At 34.6% G+C, this 17187-nt stretch overlaps 1 protein-coding gene across 3 annotated transcripts in view; it reads left to right on the top strand.

Moving 5' to 3' along the window:
* DMXL1 (Dmx like 1) overlaps positions 1 to 17187 on the top strand; it is a 123940-nt gene that overhangs the window by 65836 nt on the left and 40917 nt on the right. For 2 of the 3 annotated variants that reach the window (XM_043912302.1, XM_043912301.1), the window contains exons 29-33: positions 4927 to 5105; positions 10632 to 10765; positions 14216 to 14301; positions 15477 to 15678; positions 16929 to 17046. In XM_043912302.1, the coding sequence (XP_043768237.1) occupies positions 4927 to 5105; positions 10632 to 10765; positions 14216 to 14301; positions 15477 to 15678; positions 16929 to 17046 (719 nt within the window). Of the gene's footprint in view, positions 1 to 165; positions 478 to 4926; positions 5106 to 10631; positions 10766 to 14215; positions 14302 to 15476; positions 15679 to 16928; positions 17047 to 17187 lie in introns of those variants that run through there. The other variant, XM_043912303.1, reaches the window with a different exon arrangement.

Raw genomic sequence — 17187 nt, 5'->3', positions numbered from 1 at the left:
TCTGGTGTAATTATTAAACTTTAAGATACTGGTACACCAGTGATTAGAGCTATCTAATGTAATTTAAAATCTTTTACTATTGAAATTTTCGTCTGTTTTGAAAAATACTGTAACACTGGTTTTTGTTCTATCCCAAATACAGACTCTCTCTTCTTTCTTTGGCAGGAAGGTACTTTGCTATGCCTAGCCCCCACCAGGTAGTGGTATTCTCCATGGAGTGTGTGGGCTTTTCCAAAGCTCTTTCAGCCATCAGTTCTTATAGCCCTCCCAGTCTTGCAGGCAAGATATTAGCTTTAGAAATAGGCTTTTACAGTTCAGCTTGCTTTGTGTTGTTTTGGAAGGGTTGGGATACAGTGGGCTGATTTTATTTTGTTTGGCACTTAGAAAATTGAAAATTTTCCATTAATCAAGTCATATTTTTGATTTAAAACAATGATTAGCATTTTAGAAAACCATCCCTACTTCTTTTAATTCTGCTTTAGTTCTTCACTTTGATGTTTTCTATTCCTTAGACTTTAATGTATTTTTAAATGGGTAGAAATAAAGAAATGTCAGTGCTAATCGTGGTAAATCAGACTATGGCTTGAAGTGACTGGAAAAACATTTCAAATAAGGCTGCTTTATGTTTGCGTATCATGATTCTGGCCATTAGAGATTTTGGATTTCTAAGTGTTCATAATACCATGTAAAGTAAATATTTTAAACAATTCTATTATCTTTTCTAAACTTTCTGGTGTTAAAACTATATATATTTATTTAAAGATTGAAACAAGCTTTTTGACCTGAAAAAAATCTTCATGATGTTTTCTGCCTTTGTTTTCTTTTTGTGATTTATTAGCCCATATATGGTAATCTTGGCTTTCAAATTTTAAATGATATTTTAATTTCTATAACATCTCCTTTGAAATTTTTAAAGAGTAATTTCCAGTGCTTTATAGAAAAGACTAACATGAAATTCACATTGGAATATATACTTGACTTCAGATATTTGAATTCATTTAAAGAACTTTCAGAATCTAAGAGGGAGTACAGTTTATAGGCTTACTGAAAGTGAAAACTGTGATTTTGTTAATGTAAAATGTTATAAAGGGGATAAATTCTTGAAATAGAATGTCCACACACTTTTGAAAAATTAAAAATAACATTCTTACTAGCCAGTCAGCAAGTCTTAATTTTAACATTTCTAGAACATTTCTGGGCACAGATACATAAACAGCTTTACTCGAAGTCCAGGTCGTTCTTCGTTTAACCACTCAGATTTAGCTGTTTATAGTTGCAAATACCATATAATAAACTCTTATCTCACCACTTATCAAATCCTAAGTAATCAAAGTGAAAAAATTATCTGCATCTATATATTTAACCTCTTAGATTGGGACATGGTATCCAAATAATACAGGATACTTAAAACATATGGTTTACTCAGTGGTGAGGCTGGGTATAGCCACATATAAATTTTGTGATACTCATGGTTGATAAAGAACCCAGAAACTATTCTGAATACGATCTGTCATGGATGTAACTGAAAGAGCATTTACAGAAAACATGCATGATGTGATTCATCAGTTTGCTAACCAGAAGAAAAAGAGTACACTCATTTAATGATGAAGCCAAGGCATGCTGTTTCTAAAGCTGATTTAGTTTGTAAAGGAGCTGGTAGAAAAAAATAGAAAAACAGAAAAAAAGGGAAGAAGTGAAGATAGTAAATAGCAAAGGCCATAGTAGTAATTAGAAGTAGCAGTCCTGTGAGGCAGATAAACTGACAGTTGGAGAGACAAAATCTGAGAACAGAAAATTGGCAAAGGGACAAGCAGCGGTGACTTTCAGTGTAAGGCAAAGTTCTGAAATCTCAGTTTTTGAAGGCTTTATTATGTTATTCTGAAAGCATACCAACTAAAGCAGCACAGCAGCTTGATAAATTTTCAGTTGTAAGTAAGTAGCCTTGCGTGTTTGAGTTACTATTAAATGTAATCATGATGTCCCAGGAGTGTAATTGTGTTAGATAATATTCAGTATACATTGTTGACCAAGGGAATAAAAAGATGTGTTAGAAAAGTTGATCTGAATTCAGCGAAAAATAATATATATATTTATTTTTTAGTTTTAAGTATAGCAAAATGAAAACGGATAAGTCTAGAACATTTCATTTTCCTGACAACCTGTTCAACTATTCAGTATCAATGTATTGTATATTGAAGATGAAACACTTTCCTTATAACCCTTGAAAATCTTTTAAGAAGTTTTTTCATACACTTGGTACTGTGAAGTTTTTAAAAGTCACTGTTTTCCTTGTTCTGGTATAAATTCTGATTTTAGAATACTTTACAAAAATGGTCTTATGAACTAAATTATTTTTCTCTCTACAAGTCTATTATATAGTTAATGTACTGTTAATGACATAAAATTTAAATATGACTTAAGCTTTGTAATGTGAGAAAATGATAGATGATTTTTACTAGACTAGCTTGGCAGTTCAGAATCTTAACAAAAATGTTAACGTACATAAATCAGCATTTTTTAATCAAACAATTTACTTTGTGATTTCCACATATGTTAATATGGGATTTACTTTTTTCTAATTAATTAAAACTAGTCTGGGTGTATGTTCATGGAGTTATTTTGTTGTTATGGTAAACTTTTAAAGTAGATAGTTGAGCAGTAGCAGTTTTTGAAAAATTACTTTTTTTTTTTGTTAACAGTTAGAAATCCATACTTTTGCTTTTTATTGCATTTATAAAGCAAAGCAAAATATTTTAAGAATTTTTGTTGTGTTTCATAATACTTGCAGATGAAAGAATTGTCATTAATTCCCATGCATAACTTAGTTTTGTTAACCCACTTTCTAGCTTCTTCATGCCCCTTAGAATTCACAAAGTCTCTCTATATCCAAATTCCTTTTCATTTCTCCCTAATGCTTATTTTTCTTTTATTACTATTAGAGTAGCCATTTACTACCTTAGTAATGGAACAGTGCAGTTTGTATCCACGTAGTGGCATTCATATGGCTTGATATTTTATTATTAGCTTTTTTCAGAAACAATGGTGATGCACCCAGCAGCAGTATATATAGTCTCTATTGTAGTGCCCCTGAGCTTCATGACTACCTGAACCCAACATGATTTAAGCCATAAAATTGTCTTGGGTCTTGCTGCAGTTTGAGGGAAAAGTGGGTGCATCTACTCTGATGACAAGCTTCAAGTCATTTCTTGTTTCCTAGGAGATAATCACTAAGTCTTTTTACTTGTAGCATTTTCCATAATATATCATCCAGTACTGTGAACCTGTTTGCCATTTCCCCCCTGCTCTCCTTGTTCATCAGAAGTGTTTGATAAGAAGTTTTTTCCTTCTGAAATTGAAATCTGTAATTTTAAACATTTCCCCATAATGTGGTTAATTTCATTTTCATGTCATGTGTCTGGGTTCACACACTATACTTTGAAATGTTTTTCTCCCTTTTAAAAAACTGAAAACAAAACAAAACTTTGTTTTGTTTTAAAAACTCTACTTATTTTTATCACATAGCAAACTTGGTAAAACTATGAATTTAGCCTCGTAGTATTTTTCCCTAAACATCTATATTCACATCATATGCCTTCTTATAATCTAAAAACAAAATAAGCAGAATAGTAATATTGGAGTCAAATGACATTTATCTTGGAACACAGCATTAATTTTTGACAGATAAAAAATACCTTTAGATTCTAAATTTTTTGCTCAGTGAGAATTTGGTAAAACCATTGTTTAAGTTTTAGAATGTATATAAATGTATGCAACTGATACATTAGAAACATGATTGTTGATTATCAATTGTTTATAAGATCAGAGAAAAAATTACACATTGATATGATGGTTCTTTTTAAAGTCGTTTGAAAGATTATGTAATAATCATAACACTTTTTAGCAGTCTCTTAGTATACTAATTTTATGCATTTTATTTTATTTTTTTCTGAAATGACTAAGTTATTCTGTTAGAGTCAGCTTGGCTGTAACTTTATATAATGCATGAGCATGCTATTTATGCAAGCTGAGTAGCTTCAAGCAATAAAGCAAAATTGTATTACAGCACAAATACTTGTTTTCCTTGGAAGGTGAGTAACTTCTTGCTGGAAGCATTGAAGAAGAATATTGGTTTGCCTTAACTTGGAGTTGTTTACTTATCTATTAGGCCATGCCTGTGTCCAGGAGATCCTTGATTTTCTACTGGTGATTTGCATCTTGTGACTTAGTCTTGATTAAAGATTTGTATAACTTGTTTTTCTTTGCTTATGCCCTTAATATTCTAAGGTAAAATAATAAGGGAACATTGACTCTAAAGTGTTTAGAAGTTAAAACAATAAAAACTGCATTTTCTTCCTCTTCTTTGTATTCCATTGACTAGAAAATTCTATCTCTAACCATTTCTAAAAGTCTGAATCAGTTTAGTAAGTAGTGGTGTGTTTGACCTTTTTAATATTTTCAATGAAAAATTAGTAGTAGTTTTTTAGGGGATAAAAGGCCAAGTGATTACTGAAGAATCTTAGAATTGTTATCTTTAATTAATATTGACATCTCATGATACTGTTTTCCCTGCCCCCACCCATGAAATTCTTTAAAAAAAAAAAAAAGATGTAGATACTTTTCTGTCATGGTCTTAGCTAAATTATGGATTCATTTATAGGAAGATATTACATCCTATTCCATATACAATTTACATATACAATAAATAAATGAACATTCAAAGAGTAAGGGACAAGATGAGATAAAAACAAAGATGGCTATACAAGATGATTTTTTTCTCACTTCCTCCACTTACCTTACTATCATAGTAATCTTAGTTTTGTGTATGTACTTATTTGTAGTTAACCTTAGGTCTTATGTAAAAATAGATGAAATCAGTGCAATGAAAATTGTGCTTATTTTAGTAATACTTTGTCTTGTTCTTATTAGTTTCTTCACTAGTGGAAGAAGGAGAGAAACAGAACAAACGTTTTAGGCCATCAAAAATGTCTTGCAGAGAATCTGCCTCAGTGACCTCTTCCTCACCACCAGTAAGCCAGGAGACACTGATTGTTAAAGAGAAGTTCATTCCACCTGAGCTCAGTATCTGGGACTATTTCATTGCCAAGGTAATACAAGTGTTATCCAAATGATGATTGGTATAGTTAAACAGAAATGAAAATGTTTAAAATAAGTGTAATTGTTGGTATTTCCAAATATTTTCCCACACAGGTTTAGAAAATGTTCATTTTATCAGGATAAATTATCACAGAATATATCCTAAAATATTTTGGGCGTATTTCAACTATTTTTTAAGGCAATTCTTGTATCAATTAAGATTTTTGCATTTTAAACAATGCAACATTCTTAGGAAGATGGAAAGATAAATTGGCTAGCACGTTAATGCTAATGTGTGTATGTTAGTCGCTCAGTCTTGTCCGACTCTTTTGCAACCCCATGGACTGTAGCCAACTAGGTTCCTCTGTCCATTGGACTCTCCAGGTAAGAATACTGGAGTGGTTTATCTTTCCCTTCTCCAAATGGTAATGTACTTGGTAGTGATTAAGGAATCAAGACTGCCAAAAGTCAAAGTGCCATTCATACTCTTAATTCCTTTTCTATACTATAGTCCTGCATTGTCCTGATGTACTCAGATTTCAGTTTTTAGTTAAATAACATCAGTCCCTCCACAATATTGTTCAGGTTTAAAGTTACCACAATTTATTCAATATGAGTAATTGCATAAAGTACAGACTTTCCTGCTAGCTCTTAGTCCACAAATCACTGTATAAACAACAGATGCAACTCTTGATCAGTGACCAATCACAACAATTCTTTCAAAGTCTGTTGGTGATTGGTCGTTTAGTACCTTTTATTCAGTATTCATTTCATACACAGAAAAGCATGCAGTTAGTTGTCTTGCCTCCCTACCTCCCATAATAAATGCAAGTGACGTTTTACAAAACTGGCTAATCAGAACAGGAAATTTGACAAAGTCAAGTGCAACTGGCAATGAAAAGTGAGTACTGGAAAAAAAATTCAAATCAAATATGAATAAAGTTTTAACAAAAATAGCTAACTTTGGGGTTTAACATTGCTGTCATTTGAGAGACTTTAGATGTGCAATCAAGGGAAATTAGTGAAGACCAGCTTATCACCATAAATGAGGAAAGTTTGACAAAAGGATGGAGATGACAGAGAGATACTGAAATTGGGAAAAAAACAAACCTTCACAGTACAAGAACCCTGGGTAATATTTCACAACATCAAAAGTGCAATAAAAAGTTGGATATTGATACAAAGTTAGAAAGGAATATGGCAATTTGCTAACAATTAGAAAAGATACTTGCTTTGTATTCTGGGTTTTATAAAGTTAGAAGGCCAGCACTATTCAAAGTTTTCTTGATAAATTTTTTACAAAGAAATAAAACACTTTAATTCTCACTGATTCTCATTTTGCAGTTACAGTATACTAAATAAATATTATTTTTAATATTTTCTTTTTCCTATACATTTATAGTTGATGGTAAGAGTTTTTAGTGTTTTGATGAATTAATAGTCACAGAACACTTGTAGTTTTTTCATTGATTATTAAGATTTGCTTTGCATGGTTTCAACTTGCATCTGTAGTTTTACATTCTTATCCTACCGTGCCTAGCAAGAACTTCTTGTATGTATCCTCTTCTGTGGACAGCCAAATTCCCTCACATTCTGAACTTCTAGATTTTTTCCTTACTACCTTGTATTAATTGACTCCTCACTATTTCCTAATGACACCAATCCCTGAGGCCTGTTAGGCAGTAGATTTTGTTTTTCTCATATTCAACATGCTTCAGGGTAAAGAAGGGCATTTATGTCACCTTGTTTCACATTGCCTTTTGCAGTCATTGATTCATTCAACAAATGTTTATTATATGCTTTATTTATATTGGAGTATATTTCATCTTCATTTTTGAAGCATAGTTCCTTTTGCTGGGTATATGATTCTTGATTAGCAAGGCCTTCTTTAGTTGTCTTGTTCCTGGATTTGGTTAATTTTCTGGCTGGTCTGCCTTTGTTCCAGTGTGTAACACAGGCTAGTTGAGATGTGAAAGTGTTAGTCCACTCAGTTCTGTCTAAGTCTTAGTGACCCCATGGACTATAACCCCGCAGGCTCCTCTATCCATGGAATTGTCCAGACAAGAATAACAGATGCAATTGGAGTGGGTTGCCATTCTCTTCTCCAGGGGATCTTCCCCACCCAGGGAGCGAACCCAGGTCTCCTTCATTACAGGCAGATCCTTTCCTGTCTGAGATGTTGCTGCTGCTGCTAAGTTGCTTCAGTGGTGTCTGAGTCTGTGCGACCCCATAGACGGCAGCCCACCAGGCTCTGCCGTCCCTGGGATTCTCCAGGCAAGAACACTGGAGTGGGTTGCCATTTCCTTCTCCAATGCATGAAAGTGAAAAGTGAAAGTGAAGTCGCTCAGTCGTGTCTGACTCTTTGTGACCCCATGGACTGCAGCCTACCAGGCTCCTCCATCCATGGGATTTTCCAGGCTGGCCTTCCCTAATTGTTTGCTGCTGAAGACTCTTGTTTTTGACAATGCTGCTGGGAATGGAATTTTTTTTTTTAATTTATTGAAGTATAGTTGATTTACAAGGTTGTGTTAATTTGTTTTATAGCAAGGTTATCCAGTTATATTACATTCTTTTTCATGTTTTTGGTTATGGTTTATCACAGAATATTAAATATATCAATAGTTCCCTGTGCTATATAGTAGGACCTTGTTGTTTACCCATTCGCTATATAATAGTTTCCATCCACTAATCCTAAAGTCCCATTCCCCACTCCACCTCCATCTTGGCACCCACAGGTCTATTTTCTATGTCTGAGTCTATTTGTGTTTCACGGATAAGTTCATTTATGCCATATTTTAGGTTTCACCTATGAGTAATATCAAATGGTATCTGTCTTTCTCTTTCTGACTTCACTTATGATAATCTCTAGGTCCATCTTCAGCATTATTTCATTCTTTTTTATGACTGAGAATTCCATGCTCTCTCTATATATATACACACACACACCCCCCACATCTTTTTATTCATTCATCTATTGATAGACACTACTTAGATTGTTTCTATGTCCTGGCTATTGTAAATGGTGCTGCAGTGAACATTGAGGTACATGTATCCTTCCAAATTGTAGTTGTGTCTGGTTTTATGGGCATGGAATTCTTATTAAAGACAGCCCTCTCTGGCCAGGCAGCAGAGTTCTTTGTCTTCACAGACTAATAGAACAAATGAGTCACAGAGGGCAGGGCTCGGGCTAGAAATAGCCCCTGGCCAAAATGCTAGATGCTCACTTTTACCAGAGATTGAGTAGTTTTTGTTGTTGTTGTTTCTCCTGGCCACACAGCATGCGGGATCCTAGTTCCCTGAGCCAGGGATCGAACCTGCACCCCTGGTAGTAGAAGTGCAGAATCTTAACCACTGGAACACCATGCAAGTCCCTCAGAAGTTTTTCTTGAATAAATACTTCTCTGTGCGTTTGATCAGTTTCCAGTATCTTTAAATGATTTTTTTGACAACTTTTTTGGGTTTCCCTGGTGGCTCAGATGGTAAAGAATCCACCTGCAGTGCGGGAGACCTGGGATCAATCCCTGGGTGGGCAAGATTCCCTAGAGAATGGAAAGGCAACCCACTCCAGTATTCTTGCCTGGAGAATTCCCATGTACAGAGGAGCCTGGTGGGGTACAGTTCATGGGGTCACAAAAAGTCAGACATGACTGAGCGACTAAGCATCGTGCAGCACATTACTTCTTTTTGGGCAGAGGACTACCAAGCTATTCGCTCAGCTCTTCCAGAAATTCTGCTTCTCCTGCTGTGTTTCTTTATTGAGCTTCCTTGAATCCAAGATTTTGTTTTTTTCTCAAATTTCCCACATCTCTTCTTTCATCCTCACTCAACTGATGACCTCATAAGTCATTAAAAAAAAAGAATCAGACAAAAATTCTTTCATCACTCTGTCATGAATCTCCCATCTTATTCTCTCCTCTTATTTACTATTCAGGAAACATCTTTCCTATCAAAGGCTCCAGTGCTAGTCTGAATCCTGTCCTTCATTTTCTTCTCTAGCCTTCTGTCTTCTCTATTGTCTTTTCCCATCAGAACAGAATTGTGCTCTGCTGTCTCACATCCCAAATTCTGCTTTGACCCCCCAGTTTTTTCCAGCTGTTATCTCATTTTTCTGCTTCTCCTTCTCCTTCAATTTTTCAAAGGTGTATACATATTATCTCTCTTATTACCACAGGTCCCCTTCACTTTTAGTCATTGTATGGCTTCTGACACAACTGCCCCCTGAAACTGCTATTACTAAGATTCAAATGGCACTCATCTGTTATCAAATGTAATGGAAATTTCTTTATCATCATCTTACTTGACCTCTTAGCAGTGTTCAACCACGTGACCATTTCCTCCATTTTGAATTACTTTTATCTCGTTCTCTTGATACCAGTCTCTTCTAGTTTACTTCCTAACTTTGCTCTTTATTCCTTTGAAATGTTCTTTCTTTATCCTTCCTTTTCTACCTGACCTGTGAATCTTGGTCTTTAAGATTTGGGTTTTTTATTTTCTTCAGTACTTCCCCTGTCACAACTAGAATCTTCCCATTTTAGTAATTGGCATCTTCATCCATGTAGTTGCTCAAGCAGAAACCCAGAAATTGTCTTCTCTTTCTCTTTCCCAGGTATACTGTGAATGTGTTATTTATCTCCATCTCTGTGACTGACACCTGTATCCAGACTGCCAGCTCTTGCCAGACTGACACCTGTATCCAGACTGCCAGCTCTTGCCAGCTGATGCCTCTCGTTTCTACTCTTCCCATTTGACTTTTCTCTAAAAAAGGCTGCCATAGTGATACTCCTAAAAGTATAAATATCAATACCTGTACTCTACTTAAAACTCATGGGTGGCATTCCATTACACTCTTTACTGTGTTGTTCAAAAACCCTACCTGATCTGTCACGTGCTATTCTCGTCTATTTTTTTTGCCAACACTATCCTCTTTAGTAGCCTTCAGCCAAATTTCTTTTTTCCCATGCCAAACTTTTTTCCTTTATTAAAGCTTTTCCTTTATTAAAGCCTTTTTGCATACTATTACTACTGCCTAAACTGCTTTTCTTCCCTCTCATTATATGACTTATTCCTTCTTGTCCTTTTAAGTCTCACTTAAATTACACTTTTAAAGAGGCCTTTCATGGTTACCTTATCTCAACTCTTTTTAATATTGTTATTCCCAGTGCTGTTTTTTTCTTTATAACACAGCTAAATTCAATTTATATTTAGTTTTCTATTATTTGCCTATTTTTTCCCCACTAAAATATGTTACGTGACACCAGTGACTGTGTATATGTCTTAAATTTTCTTATATTGAGTATACTTTTGATACATAGTGGATGCTGAATAAATTTTTTGTTGATATGATGACGAAATAAGGGATCCAACTGAAGTGGTATTGAAGGCATAGACTGTCAAAAAACAAACAGCCTATTACTTGCTACTTTACTTTCTTATAATGAAGTACTCAAAAATGGGATAAATTGCTGATACTAAGCTATATAATTGCATGTGTTAAGTCATATAGTTGGATAATAAATTGTATAACTTTTTTCTTTTAGCCATTTCTACCTGCTTCCCAAGGTAGAGCTGAATATGATTCAGAGGAGAGTCTGGAAAGTGATGATGATGATGATGATGATGTTTTAGCTTCAGATTTCCATCTCCAGGAACATTCTAACTCAAATTCATATAGGTATGGAATATTTAATTTTATTTATTTATTTTTTGTTTGTTTTATGTAACTGCATTTATTTTTTTTTCCATTTATTTTTATTAGTTGGAGGCTAATTATTTTACAATATTGTAGTGGCTTTTGCCATACATTGACATGAATCAGCCATGGATTTACATGTATTCCCCATCCTGATCTCCCCTCCCGCCTCCCTCCCCACCCCATCCCTGTGGGTCTTCCCAGTGCACCAGCCCTGAGCACTTGTCTCATGCATCCAACCTGGGCTGGTGATCTGTTTCACCCTTGATAATATACATGTTTCGATGCTGTTCTCTCGAAACATCCCACCCTCGCCTTCACCCACAGAGTCCAAAAGTCTGTCTGTACATCTGTGTCTCTTTTTCTGTTTTGCATATAGGGTTATTGTTACCATCTTTCTAAATTCCTTATATATGCGTTAGTATACTGTATTGGTCTTTTATCTTTCTGGCTTACTTCACTCTGTATAATGGGCTCCAGTTTCATCCATCTCATTAGAACTGATTCAAATGAATTCTTTTTAATGGCTGAGTAATATTCCATGGTGTATATGTACCACAGCTTCCTTATCCATTCATCTGCTGATGGGCATCTAGGTTGCTTCCATGTCCTGGCTATTATAAACAGTGCTGCGATTAACATTGGAGTGCACGTGACTCTTTCAGATCTGGTTTCCTCGGTGTGTATGTCCAGGAGTGGGATTGCTGGGTCATATGGCAGTTCTATTTCCAGTTTTTTAAGGAATCTCCACGCTGTTCTCCATAGCGGCTGTACTAGTTTGCATTCCCACCAACAGTGTAAGAGGGTTCTCTTTTCTCCACACCCTCTCCAGCATTTATTGCTTGTAGACTTTTGGATAGCAGCCATCCTGACTGGTGTGTAATGGTACCTCCTTGTGGTTTTGATTTGCATTTCTCTAATAATGAGTGATGTTGAGCATCTTTTCATGTGTTTGTTAGCCATCTGTATGTCTTCTTTGGAGAAATGTCTGTTTAGTTCTTTGGCCCATTTTTTGATTGGGTCATTTATCTTTCTGAAATTGAACTGCAGGAGTTGCTTGTATATTTTTGAGATTAATCAAAGATGCCACAAAAAAAAAGAAAACTACAGGCCAATATCACTGATGAACATAGATGCAAAAATCCTTAACAAAATTCTGGCAAATGGAATCCAACAACATATTAAAAAAAATCATACATCATGACCAAGTGGGCTTTATCCCAGGAATGCAAGGATTCTTTAATATCCTCAAATCAATCAATGTAATACACCACATTAACAAATTGAAAGATAAAAACCATAAATGATTATCTCAATAGATGCAGAAAAAGCCTTTGACAAAATTCAACATCGATTTATGTTTAAAACTCTCCAGAAAGCAGGAATAGAAGGAACATACCTCAACATAATAAAAGCTATATATGATAAACCCACAGCAAATATTACCCTCAATGGTGAAAAATTGAAAGCATTTCCCCTAAAATCAGGAACAAGACAAGGGTGCCCACTCTCACCACTGCTATTCAACATAGTTTTGGAAGTGTTGGCCACAGCAATCAGAGCAGAAAAGAAAAAATAAAAGGAATCCAGATAGGAAAAGAAGAAGTGAAACTCTCGCTGTTTGCAGATGACATGATCCTCTACATAGAAAACCCTAAAGACTCTACCAGAAAATTACTAGAGCTAATCAATGAATATAGTAAAGTGGCAGGATATAAATTTAACACACAGAAATCCCTTGAATTCCTATACACTAACAATGAGAAAACAGAAAGAGAAGTTAAGGAAACAATACCATTTACCATTGCAACAAAAAGAATAAAATATTTAGGAGTATATATACCTAAAGAAACAAAAGACCTATATATAGAAAACTATAAAACACTGATGAAAGAAATCGAAGAGGACACAAATAGATGGAGAAACATACCGTGTTCATGGATTGGAAGAATCAATATTGTGAAAATGAGTATACTACCCAAGGCAATCTGTAGATTCAATGCAATCCTTATCAAGCTACCAACAGTATTCTTCACAGAACTAGAACAAATAGTTTCACAATTTGTATGGAAATACAAAAAACCTGGAATAGCGAAAGCAATCTTGAGAAAGAAGAATGGAACTGAAGGAATCAACCTGCCTGACTTCAGACTCTACTACAAAGCCAGTCCTCAAGACAGTATGGTACTGGCACAAAGACAGAAATATAGATCAATGGAACAGAATAGAAAGCCCAGAGATAAATCCACGAACTTATGGACACCTTATCTTTGACAAAGGAGGCAAGGATATACAATGGAAAAAAGACAACCTCTTTAACAAGTGGTGCTGGGAAAACTGGTCAACCACTTGTAAAAGAATGAAACTAGAACACTTTCTAACACCATACACAAAAATAAACTCAAAATGGATTAAAGATCTAAATGTCAGACCAGAAACTATAAAACTCCTAGAGGAGAACATAGGCAAAACACTCTCCGACATAAATCACAGCAGGATCCTCTATGACCCACCTCCCAGAATATTGGAAATAAAAGCAAAAATAAACAAATGGGATCTAATGAAACTTAAAAGCTTTTGCACTACAAAGGAAACTATAAGCAAGGTGAAAAGACAGCCTTCAGAATGGGAGAAAATAATAGCAAACGAAGCAACAGACAAAGGAATATTTAATTTTAATCTTTAAAAACTTTGTTTTTTAATTTTGAAAATAATGCATATGAAATTATTGGGTTGGTGAATTATAATGTGTTATAACCTAGATCTGAATTGTTAAGTTCCCTTCCATAACAGTGATTCCATAGTTAATTTTTGATTGTGTACTTTTGACAATTTAGAGTAATAAAAACCAGTACTCTAAGGGGTAAATTTTTCACTCAGAAAAAAAAAAAGCAAAAATGTCTTTGTTTAATTAAAAAAAAAAAGCAAATCTGATGCATATCTCTTCTAGCTGAGTCTTCCTTTATGCCGTTTACAGATACTCATGAGTTTCTGGTTTATCCTTCTGTTTTCAAAAATAAGCTTGTGTGTATGTAAACTCTTATTTCTGCTGCTTTCTTACACAGAGGGTAGTAGGTACCATATTATATGTAATGTTTATAACTTGCTTTTTATTTATTAATACATGCTAAAGTTCTCTTCATATTAACATTTAGAGATCCTTTTTTGTTCTTTTTTATGGCTACCCTAAAATATTCCATGATTCAAAGCTAGTTATTCAGTCATTACTCTCCTGATGGATAATTTGGTTGTTTCTACTCTTTTGCTATTGCAGATAATGCTGACATGAGTAACTGCATGTGTATATTGTTTTGTTTTTGTGGAGGTATATTTTCAAGGTAGATTCCTAATAGTGAGTTATTGGGACAAAGATTAGTGTAGTCTTCTCAATCCCTAAGTAAATTTTTAACAAACTTATTGCTTTATTTATAGTTGGTCATTGATGCGTTTGGCAATGGTGCAGCTGGTGCTCAGCAATTTGAAGACTTTCTATCCTTTCGCAGGTCATGATCTTGCAGGTAATACATAGCTTGACATGAACTAATATTGCCATTGCTTTTGATTTACTGTTTTGTATTTTTTTCACATAGTGGAGAAAAAGTTTAGTAACTTCCTGCTGGTAGAAGATTGGGTTCTTTTAACCAAAGCAACCATCTATAAATGAGTCTATCATATTGTTAGTTGCTGTTAGAAAGACAGTGTCCAAGAAAGCAGGGAATGTGAAGCTGATGTGATTAACTGCACCGAGACTGGGTTTATAGCTCTGGCCAAAGAGTTGGGTATTTCCTAGTTGTAGACAAAGGAGACTAAACAAAACCAAAAATGTAGTAATTATTAACTCTTATGGATGAAAAGGTTGTATAGGAAAGAAAGGAGCATGGCAGTATACCAAGTAGTTTAGCTGTGATCTGTACTTTTATATGTATATATAATATACACACACATATATATATAATACAAGGTAGATGCTAAAATACTAATTTAACCAAAAATTATTATGGACTATATTGGATTGATGGAGAGAGGGGGAGTTTATTCTTATATTCCATAGTAGTAAATCAGTAGATCACTTCTAAACTTGAAAAAACTCAAGAATTTGCAGTAAGCATACTATTTAGATTTTTGAAGGTAAAAAGCAGGAATAGCTAAAGACTGAAAGTAGGGTCAGGACTTAGGAGTATGGAAATGTAGAATATAAAGTGTTGAGTATTGTAGTAAGTATTATTTCACTTTTTTTTTACCTTGTGTATTATTTTAATTCTCAAAAGAAGTCTAAGTTATATGCTGTACAGAAATTGGGCTGATACAAAGGTTTAAAGCAACTGATTTTCCTTCCAGACATATTTTTATAATATTCAGGTACATTTTTTTCATATGAAATTAAACTCAGATGCAGTAATTCCTATAGCAGTTATTTAAATCACAAGTCACAAATGTTATTTCAAGTTCTAGTGATAAAGGTATGATGTAATTTTGACCTAGATTGCCCTTTTTCTGTTATCCTAGGCCACTAATTATGTTGAAATGCTGTAAAGATTTACAGCATCCTTCTTTTCAGTCCTCTGGATTTCTGTGCTCACCTCTCTTTCATGTCTCCTCTGCCAATATGTGTATATCTTATTTCAGTCGTTTTTAAGATTGAATATAGCATTTTATTGCAGAAGATAAATGTGGGTCAATTTTCTCTTTTTAGAGCTTCCAGTTAGTTCACCACTTTGTCATGCCGTTCTAAAAACTCTTCAGTGCTGGGAACAAGTTCTTCTCAGACGACTTGAAATCCATGGGGGGCCACCTCAAAACTATATTGCCAGTCATACCTCTGAAGAGAGTGTTTCTGCAGGTCCTGCAATTCTCCGCCACAAAGCTTTGCTGGAACCTACAAACACTCCTTTCAAGTAGGTTTTCATATGGATACTATTCTGAGTTTTACTAAGTCAGAATGTTAGTGGTATTTCAAGAAGAAAATGTTTTAGTGCTTCTTACATTTAATTTGCTGTCCTGGGCTCATATCTCTGTCTTTGTGTGATGCATATTGTAGTCTGGATGTTAGCAAACATTTCTGACAAAGGTTTATATAGTAAATATTTTAGGCTTTGCTGGCCCTACAGTCCTTGTTGGAGCTGTTCAACCCTGCCATTGGAGAGTGAAAGCAACCATAAACAATAAGTGAATGGGCATAGCTGTGATCCAATAAATTTTTTTAAGTTTTATATAGGAGTGTGATTGATTAACAATGATCTGTTAGTTATAGATGTACAGCATAGTAATTCACTTACACCCATACAAGTATCCATTCTTTGTAAAATTGTTTTCTCATTTAGGTTATTACAGAATATTGAGCCAAGTTCCCTGTGCTATACAGTGGGTCCTTGTTGCTTATCTATTCTAAATATAATGGAGTCAATAAACTTTATTTTTGAATATGAAAGGTAGGCTGGATTTGAACTGTCGGCCAGTGTTTCCTGACACTTACTTCGGAGCAGAGCTATTTGGAATAGTTTTTTAGCAAACTTTTTTTACTGTACATGAAGAAATAAAGCATTTGCACCAAAAGATAAATCAGTGCAGTGCTTGCTTCCTTAAGAAAATTACTACAGAAATGTTAACTGAATAAGCAGTGTACTTTGTGGCTTAGTGACATAGTTGATTTCCATTCTTTCACAGGCTCTTCCCTCATTGCTCATTAGTAACAGAGTTCATGGGCTAGTACATGTTCACAGACAACACTTTGAGTGGCTTTGTTTCTGGATCTCTTCTAGGAAGCATACCTCTTTTGTTAGATCTTACATTCTTAGGTTAAAGGTCAGCAAACTGCAAACCATGGGGCCAAATCCACACCTCCTTCTGTGTTGTCAATAAAGGTTTATGGTTTATAGCCACACCCTTTCATTTTAGTATTACCTATGGATGCTTTCCCACTTCAGTGGTGAAGTTATATAGTTGTAGGAGAGAACATATGGCCCACAAAGCCTGAAATATTTACTGTCTCTTCTTTTAAGAAAAATATTACTGATTGCTACCCTAGATGATGTGGTCTGATTCTAGATAACTTCTTATTATAATCATTCATATAGCACCAAGGATATGTAATCAGGTTACTCAGAAGTCTCTGAAGTGCACAGTGAAATACATTGCCTCTCTGTAGGTCTAAACACCGTCTGGCACTCTCTGTGAAGAGACTTTGGCAGTACTTGGTGAAGCAGGAAGAAACTCAAGAGACCTTTATCAGAAATATATTCACAAAGAAGAGGTGTCTGAACGAGGTCTGTATAAATAAAACTCGTTTGCTATTTTATTATTAATGGCTTGCTTTTTTAACTATAAAAAGTAGGTTGTATTTTACAGACTTTTATAAAAATTCATTTTTTATGTCATAAACGTGTATGTTAATGCATAGAGAGAGT

This window comes from Cervus elaphus, chromosome 9 (genome assembly GCF_910594005.1).
Source record: "Cervus elaphus chromosome 9, mCerEla1.1, whole genome shotgun sequence".
Taxonomy (NCBI): Eukaryota; Metazoa; Chordata; class Mammalia; order Artiodactyla; family Cervidae; genus Cervus; species Cervus elaphus.
Note: the sequence above shows the minus strand (reverse complement) of the source record. Positions and strands in the feature narration are given on the sequence as shown.